The 10,838-nt window shown below is 52.1% G+C and overlaps 1 protein-coding gene across 4 annotated transcripts; it reads right to left on the reverse strand.

Annotated features, from left to right (window-relative positions):
- Positions 1–761: 761 nt before the first annotated feature.
- On the reverse strand, positions 762–10,777 carry LOC124968450 (ferredoxin-2, mitochondrial). Of its 4 annotated transcripts, XM_047530912.1 has the most exons (10): positions 9,496–10,727; positions 9,156–9,210; positions 8,848–8,954; positions 8,141–8,186; positions 6,146–6,233; positions 4,945–5,867; positions 4,002–4,367; positions 1,856–1,929; positions 1,416–1,509; positions 762–1,087 (listed from the first exon to the last, which is right to left on the reverse strand). In XM_047530912.1, exons 6-10 carry the CDS (start codon positions 5,061–5,063, stop codon positions 958–960), a joined length of 783 nt encoding a protein of 260 aa, XP_047386868.1. In that variant the 5' UTR covers positions 5,064–5,867; positions 6,146–6,233; positions 8,141–8,186; positions 8,848–8,954; positions 9,156–9,210; positions 9,496–10,727; the 3' UTR covers positions 762–957. The 4 variants fall into 4 exon arrangements, with proteins under 4 accessions (XP_047386868.1, XP_047386871.1, XP_047386870.1 ...); XM_047530915.1 differs by lacking the exons at positions 762–1,087; positions 1,416–1,509; positions 1,856–1,929; positions 4,002–4,367; positions 8,141–8,186 and having other exon boundaries at positions 5,070–5,904; positions 9,496–9,697; positions 9,809–10,777; XM_047530914.1 differs by lacking the exons at positions 762–1,087; positions 1,416–1,509; positions 1,856–1,929; positions 4,002–4,367; positions 8,141–8,186 and having other exon boundaries at positions 5,070–5,904; positions 9,496–10,777.
- Between the last annotated feature and the right edge of the window lie 61 nt (positions 10,778–10,838).

Below are 10,838 nucleotides of genomic sequence, written 5' to 3' on the forward strand. Positions count from 1 at the left end.
CTCAATAAATGTTGAATAAATGGATAAAAAAAAAACAGTCATGAATTTGTAGACAGAGACCTTGAAGGGTTCAATGTGTAAACGCAATAAGTTTTTCCATGCTGAGCACTGGGGAGGCCTCTTGTGGTCGAGAACACAGATGTGGCCACCTGGGACCTAAGAAGTCATGGTCTAGTGGGAGAGATGAATGGGAATTAAGTAATTATGGGCCAGATAGAGAAATGAAACTTCTGGCAGGTTCTAAGAGGGATGCCAGCAAGGAGCTGAACTTGAGACTGATGGGTGGGTGTGGGAGTTCTGTTTTAGACTGGGTAGTCCAGGAAGTCTTCCCTGAAGAGGTGATGTTGCCATTTTTCCCAAATGGCAAGAAGGCAGCAGCCCTGGGCAGACGTGGAAGGAGGGTTAGACGGAGTAGTTAGGGATCTGAGGGCTGAGAAACCAGGGCCCTAGGGGGTTTTCCCTGCAGCTGTACCCAGGTGAGACAAGGAGGGTCTCACGGGCCTGTGCCTCTCGCCTCCCACAGAAGACAGCAGCCACAACTTTGATGCACATCACCCACCTTTGAGGATGGACTCCAGGGCCTTAGCTGTGTGTGTGTGTGTGTGTGTTCCTCACAAGTCCAATGAAACACCTGCCCCCATCTTCCCAGGATGGGGGAGGAGTGCAGGAAGGTACCCAGGATGGGATTCCCAAATCACACTGCTCTGAGTAGCTCAGGCTTTATCAAAGTATTCATAGCAATAACAACAATTATGGCTGAGATAAGTTCCTTTATTTGGGGTACAATCAAGCCTGACTGGAGAAAGGGCCGAGTCAGGGGGCCTGGGGACTGAGGCCTGGATATTCCTCCTGGGAGAGATAGGAGACAGGCTTGATCTTTCCTCACTCCTAGGAGTTCTGCCCATTCTTCCCCTGGGGAAACTGAGGCAGAACCAGGTCAGCTGAGTGCAGAAGAGCTTACATTTCCTGAGTTGGGTCTTGGTGGGGGTCCATGGACAGCCCACACCTGCCACACAGCTTCTTGGGCTGGACACTTTTCCTGGGCACCAGCCAGCAACTAGAACAGCGGGTACCATATTTCTTGTACCTGGGGTGGAGACACAAGAAATTATCATTCAAGATACAGCAGGGAGGGCTGGGGTTGTGGCTCAGTGGAAGAGCGATTGCCTGGCATGTGTGAGGCACTGGGTTCGATTCTCAGCACCACATATAAATAAAAAAATAAAGGTCCATCGACAACTAAAAAATGTATATATATTAAAAAAAAAAAAAAAAAAAAAGATGCAGCAGGGGCCCAGAAACCATCATGGAGAAGCCATTTTCCTCAAGAGGAGCCTCTTCTTCCCAGATCCCCACACACTGGCTAGGCTAGGCACAGTGGGGCGCCCCCCAAATCCCTCCTCCATGCTGAGGACCTGATACCACAGGCATTGCAGAGAGGGGTCCCATCTTCAGCATCTCTCCAGAGTGGGGTCCTCTGGGTCCTACAGGAGGCACAGCATCGTGGAGCTGGAGGTCAGAGGTCAAAGGGCAGAGGTCAGAGCCAAGAGTCTGAATTCAAGAGACCTGTGGAGGTAGGGCATTTTGTGGGGGTCTTTGCGAAGGCCCTATCTGGGCCAGCCTTGGGTGCTGTTAAAGATGGAGGGAAAGCCAGGAAGGGAGACAGATGGTGCAGCTCAGCAGGGGAGGAAGCTGGGGGTGGGGTGACTCAGCCTGAAGGGAGGGGTACACTCCAAATCCTCCTGGGCAGGTCTAAATGGGGAAGCGGGATGGGGAAGGGGGCAGGGAGACAGACAAGGAGGACAGGAAACTGGTCCCCCCAAATATTTATAGCTCTCACATCTTCAGGACTCACCCAAGGCCTCGCTGCCTCCAGGGTTGGGTTCAGGGGCACTGGCAGAGCTTGTGGATGGTCCCTGAGAGTGACTGCTGCAGGGTAGAGAAGGCATTAGCACTTGGGGATCCGCATCCTGTCCCTGGCAGCGCCCCCATGAACATTTATGAAGGTATCAGGCATCCCTTGAGGAGACATCCAGAGTCTGAAAACCATGGCTCTGTCCCCCACTAGTAGCAATAATACTATTTTAAGGGGTAGTATCCTTGGATACAAGGTTTAAATCCCAGTTCTCCCCCTTCCTTGCTGTGCGACCCTGCACAAGCTATGTCACCCTCTAGGCTTCAGTTTCCTAATCTGTAAAACAGGCCTCAAAGGTTTCAATGAGCCCATGTACATCAAGTGCTGCCTGTTGCCAGGGTGGTAGTGATGTCTGTAACCCCAGCAACTCAAGAGGCTGAGGCAGGGTGGCAGGTTCAAGGCCAGCCTGGACAATTTAGCAAGACCCTGTTGGAGAATAAGAATAAGAGGAGGAGGAAGAGAAAGGACTGAGGATGTGGCTCAGTGGCAAAGTACCCTGGGCTCCAACCCCAGAACCAAAAAATAAGTGTTGCCTGTAACTTTTTTTTGGTACTGGGGTTGGAACCCAGGGTCACTTAACCACTGACTGAGTCACATGCCCACCCCCCCCTTTTTTTTTTTTTTTTTTTTTGCAGCAAGGTCTTGCTAAGTTGCTTAGAGCCTCACTTTCAGGGAAAGTATGAATAGCTGCCCTCAGTATGGTTCAGCGTGATTGATAGGGGACCAGGTCTCTGAGGGAGGTGACTGCCTCAGTAGAGATGGAGGCAGGGCTGGACATGGCACTGGCCTGAGGTCTTAATCAGACTGAGTTATCCCTAACGTGGAAGGACTGACCCCCAGGGTACCTGCCTCCCAATACTGGTCTGTCCTTCCTTTCTTTCTCCCTGCCTCCCTCCCTCCTTCCTTCCTTTCTTTTCCTTGTGGTGCGCTGGGAATTGAACCTAGGGCCTTGCAGATGCTAGGCAAGCACCACCACTGAGCCACATCCCAGCCCCCATCAGTGTTCTTGTCATTTCTTATACGTACACAACAGCCCTCCCTATACAGGGGTTCTGCATCCAAGACTACAACATTGTCTTAGTACGCAGGAGGCCCTGAGTTCCATCCCTGGCATGGTAAAAACAAAACTGGTCGGGCGCTGTGGCGCACACCTGTAATCCCAGCGACTCAGGAGGCTGAGGCAGGAGGATCATGAATTCAAAGCCAGCCTCAGCAACTTAGTGAGGCTCTAAGGAACTCAGTGAGACCCTGTCTCTAAATAAGGTACCAAAAAAGGGCTGGGGATGTGGCTCAGTGGTTGAGCGCCTCTGAGTTCAATCCCCGATGCAAAAGAAAAGAAACAAAACCAACCAAACAAAAACACCCTGTGGATTGAAAATATCCGGGGAGAGGGAAGGGGGTAGGAATGGCAGTAGAATGAATCAGACATTATTACCCCATGAGCATATGATCACACAACCAGTGTAACTCTCCATCACATACAGTCAGAATGAGAAGCTACACCCATCTACGTATGATGTGTCAAAATGCTCTCTACTGTCACGTATAACTAACTGGAACAAATGAAAAAAGAAAATATTTAGGGAAAAAACCCACACATGTACTAAACACATGCAGACTTTTTTTGTCATTCCCCAAATGATACGGTATAACTATTGACATAGCATACATACCATATGAGGTATTTTAAGTCATCTTGAGATGACTTAAACTACATGGGAAGCTGGGCACAGTGGCTCAGGCCTGTAATCCCAACCACTCTGAGGCTGAGGCAGGAGAATCACAAGTTTGACGTCAGCTTGGGCAACTAGGGGATCTAAGAAGGGCTGAGGGTGTAGCTCTGTGGTAGAGCACCTCTGGGTTAAATCTTCAATATCCCCCAAAATAAATAAAAATTAAAAGGGCTGAGAATGTAAAGTGCCCTGGTTTCAACCCATACCACAAAGACAAAATAAATAAAGTACAGGGTTGTACATGGGTACTATGCAAATAGCACGGCATTTTCTGTAACATTTGGATAGTTACAGGGGTCCCAGAACCAGTCCCGAGGCTACTGCCAAGGGCGCCCTGCCCAGTCAGCCCCTACCTGTAGGTGGGCAAAATCTGCAGGCTGGAGTCCGGCTTTATCTGAAAAGTCAGAGTCACTCCCTGGAACTTGGGGTCTGCTCTCTCAGTGCCCCGGCAGGGGTGCAGCTGTTTCCGAGGTCTTCTCCCGGGTGGGGCTGGAGGAGGCTCAGGGGACACCATGCTGCTGCACTTCTGGCTGACTGGGGTCTGCATGTTCTTGGAATTCCTGGCCATAGTCAAGGGGCCCAAAGTCCCCAGGGTCATTGGCCCCCAGCAGGGTCCCAGAGCCTGGGGGTCCTGAGTGGGGGGCAGGGCCAGCCCCTCTTCTGTCTCTTGAAGGACCCCCAGGGTGGTGATGGAGTCCTGGCATGTAGGCCAGAGGGAGCTGTGGACAAGAGGCCAGCTGACTTCCCACTGCCCTGGGTGATTCTCAGATCCACAAGGCCTGGGGTCCTCCCTGCTAACAGTGCCTCTGAGCAGGTCAGCACCGGGCCTGGAGTGCAGACTCCTTCCTAGGTTGCTTCAAAGTTTAAAAGTTACAAAGTAATTGCGAACACAAGCATGCCAGGTGCTGTTCTCAGCCCTAATTAACCACTTCATCCACCCAGCAGCTCAGGGAGCAGGGACTTACCCTAGGTGACCAGAGTTTCTGACTTCTGTGTACAGGACTCACTGACTGTTATCACTGTGATTTCTGCCTATATCATTGATATGTTGGCCTCCATAACCCGTGGATGACCCTTGGTGGTGCCCACATGGGCCAGGATTTAGGGAGGTGTGAAATTGCGCAGTCTCAGCGCTTAGAAGATCTTAAGTGTCCCTAGAGACCAGAACCTTTTTGAAGTACCAGTAACTAACATAGCAACCTCTGGATAACCTCAAGAACCAGAGGTCATGACCCCGTGGCCACTGGGCTGGGTGAAGTGTCAGCGGGGTCGGGGAAGGCGATGAGCCTCACGCACCTGCCACTGCGCCTGGAGCATCCCCGGGGCCTTGGCTTCTGCCGGTCATCGGGTCTTGGTGATTCGGATTCCACGTCCACAGGCAGACGGCGAGGCGCCAGCAGCTCTCCCAGCCGCATGAGGTCGGGGGCTGCGGTAGGAGTCGTGCCCCCGTTCCGCCCCACCCCCAAGGATAAACCCTGATGATGGGCCCCACCTGGGGTGGAGGGCCCTGGGGGCGTCCTGAGAGTGATGAGCCCCAGCTGGGAGGGGCGGGTCTCGGAGTCCCCTCAGTGATGCCTCGCCATCCTGGCTTTATTCAAGTCACCTGCACACCAGGGCCCAGGGCGGCCTCCACCCCTCCAAATCCCTCCGCAGCTGCAGGGGCAGACCTTGCCACACTGGCATCCTGCCTAGGAAGAGGGGGATCCCGGGTCTGTGCCTCAGATCCCCAGTGGTGGTCTCCTGCTGCGGGGACAGGAGAGCTGGGGTTCCAGCAGATGCGGTGGTAGAACGCAGGCTCCCCCAAGGACACTCGACATGCTGGGCATCTATGAGACAGTTTTATTGCAGCTCCAATTTGAGTCCACCTCTGCTCACACTCCCATTCTCAGGGGTTGGGGGATGGCACCCCAAGTAGGGGCCCTGTCCCCTCCAGAGTCTGGACATAGTGATCTCTCCCAAGCAGGGCCTCTGGCCTTCACCGTGCTTCTGACATCTCTCTCTGGCCTGTTCGTGCTCCGGGCTGGGCTGGCGGCTTGACTACTCCTTCAAGTCCTGGCCCTGGGGCCATGGTAGTGTGGGGGACAGTCCTGCTGCCCATATCAGTGGGGCTTGGGGACATGGCCATCCACATAGAAGTTCCTGGTGATCTTGGGCAGGGTGAATTCCGCCCCTTCCAGCTCAGGGGTCAGCACAATCTGGCAGCCCAGGCGGGAATTCTCCTGGAGGAGGGGGGCCATATCCAGCATGTCGTCCTCCCTGGGCAATGAGTGCAGCGGTTAGCCGTCCACACACTGGCCAGGTGGTGGGAGACTGGCAGCCCCGGGATGGGCGATTGACCAAGTACACTAGGGAATGGGGAGAGGGGTGGCTCCCCTTCCAGTGAGGGGAGGTGAGGAGAAGAGCTGGGGCTGTCCTCCCCTATGACCCCTCTGGACATGGGGACCTGGCAGCTCAGCAGCTGCGCTGAGGCTTACAGCCTGCGGTCTGCCCTGCTCACCTCTCCTCAGGGGGAGGCAGAAGATCCAGGTGTGCCTCACTCACGTACACGTGGCAGGTGGAGCATGCCAGAGAGGCTTCGCAGGCTCCTGGGGGCAGGAAGTGAAGGGACCTGTTGGCAAGGGGCCCGGCCCTTTGTTTCAGGCCTCACCTCTCTCTCAGGACTTGTGCACGCCCTGTTGTTCCCGAGCTGCCTGCAGGCTTTATGGAAGCATGTCCGGTGTCTTAATTCCCAAGAACTCCCCAGCTGACCCAGGACCTGGCTGGGTGTGTGGAACCAATAACGAGCATGGATATGACTTCAGCAAAGCTGAGGGGAAAGGCTAGACGGGTTCCCTGCATGAGCCCTTGCTGAGACTCTGGGCTAGGCCAGTGTGTCCCTACCTCCTTCCTGCTCCCAGAGGACATCCTGGCTGATTCAGGAAGAAGGGAGAATGGGTCAGAAGTAAGGATTGAGAGATAGAACTTAGGGTTTTTCCGCTATCACTTGCTCTTGGAAATACTCCTGAACGCTCTGATCAGTCACCAAGAACTGTGCTTGGAAGATAATGACTTTTTTAGCCTAAAACTTTCCAAAGGGTTTCAGGCCCAGAATAAAATCTAGACTTCTCTACGTAGTCTTTGGGATTCCTTCTTCCCCTCATTCATTCCACTTCAATCACACTGACCCTCTTGATGGCCACTCTATTACCCAAGTTCATCCCCACCTCAGGACCTTTGCACTCGCTGTGTCCATGACCTGGCATGATCTTCTCTCCACTCTTTCCATGGATGAATGCTTCTTTTCTCTGGAGACTCAACTATTCCCTGAGTCCCCCAACTCCTATTTCTTGCCCCTCTCCCCCTTTTAATTTTGTGTACCATTTACACCACAAACAACTTTTCTTTCTTTTTGAGATGGGATTTTGCTATGTTGCCCAGGCTGCTCTGTAGCTACTGATCTCAAGTCATCCCCCTTCACTTCCCAAATAGCTGGGACAATAAGAAGCATCACTGTGCCTGGCTTATCTGTAGCCACCTTAATCTCTGGGTTTACCTGTTCCCTGTCACTCTGCCCTCCCTCTCTCTGTACCATGTGCCAGGTATGAAGTCCTACTAAATACTGTTTCATCCTCACAGCAACCCAGTGAGATGGCAACTAAATCATCTCATTTTACAGATGAGGAAATAGAGGCCCAGGGAAGCTAAGTACCTTGCTCAGGAACACACAGCTGTTAAGAGGCAAGATCTGAATACAGGATACTTCCCTCTAAAACTGATGTTCCAAACTCTGTTCTGGACTTCTGGCTGTTGGATTCTAACACATAACTGCTTCCATGGTAGGTAGGCCTGCTATAGCCTTTCAATATCCCAACACGGGGCTGGGCTGTGGCTCAATGGTTAAGCACTCTCCTAGCATGTGTGAGGCACTGGGTTCAATTCTCAGCACCACATACAAATAAATGAATAAAAGAAAGGTCTATCAACATCTAAAGAAGTATTTTTAAAAAAAAATCCCAACAGCTCCTTTAATGATTGGATTAGACTTTTTTTTTTTTTTTTTTTTTTTTTTTTTTTTCCCCTGTACTACATATTGAACTCTGGGGTAATCACTGAACCACATTTTTTGAGAAATAGTCTCACTAAGTTGCTTAAGGCCTCTCTAAATTGCTGACGCTGGCTTTGAACTTGTGATCCTCCTGCCTCAGCCTCCAGAGTCACTGGGATTAAAGGCAGGTGCCATCTCACCTGGACTAAATTATATTTCTTAGTGCAGCCTCCCAACAAATGAACCCCATAAATTTTTCTTGACACCACCCTTCCCAGTTGGTTATGATTTAATATGTTTATTCTTGGGATTATTGTTACTATTAAGCTGAAATTGGTGTGAGATGACAGAGACCTTATCTGTTTTGTACACTGTTACCTAACTCATAGTAGGTATTCATTATTCACAGAAGGGCAGCACCAATTAGGAGTCAAATAGTCTGGATGTGGACCTAGTTTTGCCACTTACTTGATTTTGGGATGGGTCTACTTAAGCTGAGGTTCAGTTTCTTCATCTGTAAAATGGAATAAATCTCTTCTATCGCATAAAGTTCTCATGAAGATTTGGCCAGTTAATATGTATTAACGTGATTAATTTGTTATTATTTTTCCTTCAACAAAAGCTGATTTAATACCTGTTACATCTAAGTACCATGCCAGGCAACAGATAAGCATGAACAAGGTGAACAGGGTACCTGATGTCACTGCAAAGATGATAAGGAAGGAAACAGAACAGTAAGAAGTGCTATGAGGGTGACTGGGATGGAGACTTTAGCTGGGCTCAGGGCAATGGCAGTGCCAGGAAGATGACATTTGCATAGAGAATTGAAAGATGAGAAGGAGCCAAAACGTCTGCTGAACTAGGGCTTCTGACACGGAAACAGAAAATGCAGAGGTTCTGAGGCAGGAATGAGCTTGGTTGTTTGAGAAATCAGTGTGGCTAGAATGGAGGGAGTGAGTGGGAGGGGATCACAAGCTCCTAGAGGCAGTTCTGGTGGCCTCTAATAATTGAGTACTGGGAAAGGAATGAGGTCGTGGTGAGGAACTGGGATTTTAGTACATATTTGGTGGTAAACGCAGGCGGATTAGTCAATGGAGAGGCATACCTCTTTTGTTGTGATTAAAAAAAAAAAAAAAAGACAAGGGCCTCCACAATTTCCTGTGCTTGGCTCCTACCTTCCAGGTCCACACCGTGGCGCTGGGCCAGATGGAGAACATTGTCCCCGACTCTGCCGCTCACCGGGATCCGCTGGCCTGACCGGTCTACGAAGACCACGTTCACCCTGGGGATAGATGAGGGTGCAAATGTCAAACTGGACGATGGGCTCTGGGGCCGCACAGAATCTAGGGTTAGGGGGTAGGGGTTGGGGCAAGACAAACAGGTAGGTATTGAGTAGGGCGAGGCAGAAAAAGGGCCCTGGGATGAAGATGGAGTCGGGAGCCTCATGGGACGAGGAACGAGGAACTCGGTCCCGCACACTCACACGTCCCCGCGCCGCTCAGGGCCTCCCGCCTCTTCCTCTCCTGCCGGGCGCGAGCCTAGAAAACACGGTTAGGTGAGCGGCTGCGTCCCGCTCTACCGGCGTCCGACTAGCTGACGCAGTCTCACCCAGGAGCCCTGGATACCTGTCGTCCAGAGTTTCCTGGCTCCCGCCAGCGCCACCACCTCCCTGGACCTACTCCACCAGGAGCCCCCGGCCACCCGCAGCAAGACCCTGGCATTCACGCCGCCCCGGGCCATGGAGGCGGCCATGAGGGGCATCACGTGACCCGGCGACTGAGCATGCGCACTGCGGTACAAGCGAACCAAGAGCCCGTAGTTACCCAAATATAAACGCGGGCGTGCTTGGGTCCTGAGGTAGCAAGATGTTTGCGTTGGGTGAGGGCGCCAGGTAGGAACCAACGGGTGGAGTGGAAACATCCGGCGACAACCGGCCTTCCCACCCAGGTCCACTGTTGTCCAAAGAACTAGCCAGCTCTGATTTCTTTAAAACCGTTTACTTACAAACTTTAATTCAGCAAAGGTCTGTTTGGGAAGATTGGGGAGAGGAGGACATCCCCCTGAAGTAATGTGGGCCCCAAAGTCAGGAGAGGGAAGCTGGTGGCCCAGCCGGCCAGGGGCAGTGCCCAGGATCACCTCAGGTGGACAGGTCCTGCTGGTGGGCTGGTGCAGAGCCTATCTGCATGGGTCGTTGGTTTCTGGTACTGGGCTAAAAGGAGGCCAGCTCCGAGTGATCTGGCCTGGGGTAGGGGTGGAGCTCATCTTCGACAAGGGGATACAGCAGAGGTTCAGGGAGATGGGCACAGAAGCCCACTCCCCCAGGCAGGAGGACTGGTTGAAGCTGGCAGAGAAAGCCCGTCTCTGCATCTAGGCCTGGGTGAAGGGTGGGTAAGGGCTAGTTTGCCAAGACCAAGGCTTTGGCCTTCTACTGTCCTGGGGTTGGAGACCCTGGGTAGAGGGGCCCAATCCCTAGGCCAGAGCTGTTTGGTCCTGAGTCAAGCTTCTGGAGCTTGGCATCTGAGAGGCTCTGGCCAGCAGGGCCTGTGGCCCAACTTTAAGGCATCAGAAGGCAAGGGGACTGTGGCAGGGAGCTGGGGACCCGGGGCTAGGGTACTGGCCAGAGTGGTCAGGTAGGGGCAAAAGACAGCCATGCCTGCAGCAGACATGGGAAAAAGAGAAAAGGGTGGAGCTGTTACAAACTGGAAAGTGTGGAATGGAGGCCCAGACAGGTCGGACCTTGATGCAATCAGAGCTAGGGCTCATTGTGGATGGCTTAAAAAATAATAAAAATTAAAAAAGGAAACAAAAGTCAATTGTCAAAGTTAAAAAAGGGGTCAGTCTCTGATCCTCACGGGAGGTCAGGGAAACCTCCAAGGCACTCGAAAGGCCAAAATACAGGAGTGATGAGGCAGGAGAAGACTCCCAGAGAGCTGGGCACAGGCGGAGGACAGGAGACAAGGGAGGGGGAGAGAGCAGACTGCGGCCCCTCTCTCTTAAGGCTGCGGGATTTTGGCGCTGGGAGCAGGCCAGAGGTGCCATGTGGCTCCCGGACGCCACCGTACTCCTTGGGCTCCGGCTGGCTGGTCAGCAAAGTCTTTCAGAGATTTCTCTATTACCAAAAGAAAGAAAATTAAAAAAAAAAAAAAAAAAAGAAAAAAGAAAAAAA

The sequence above is a fragment of the Sciurus carolinensis genome, chromosome 17 (genome assembly GCF_902686445.1).
Source record: "Sciurus carolinensis chromosome 17, mSciCar1.2, whole genome shotgun sequence".
In the NCBI taxonomy this organism is placed as follows: domain Eukaryota; kingdom Metazoa; phylum Chordata; class Mammalia; order Rodentia; family Sciuridae; genus Sciurus; species Sciurus carolinensis.

Coding starts and splice junctions, on each gene's coding strand:
- LOC124968450 (XM_047530912.1), bottom strand. CDS start 5,063: ATGCGGCTGGGAGAGCTGCTGGCGCCTCGCCGTCTGCCTGTGGACGTG. Junction 1,930..4,001: donor CAGATTTTGCCCACCTACAG/GTAGGGGCTGAC, acceptor TCTACCCTGCAG/CAGTCACTCTCAGGGACCAT. Junction 1,510..1,855: donor TGGAGGCAGCGAGGCCTTGG/GTGAGTCCTGAA, acceptor TCTGACCTCCAG/CTCCACGATGCTGTGCCTCC.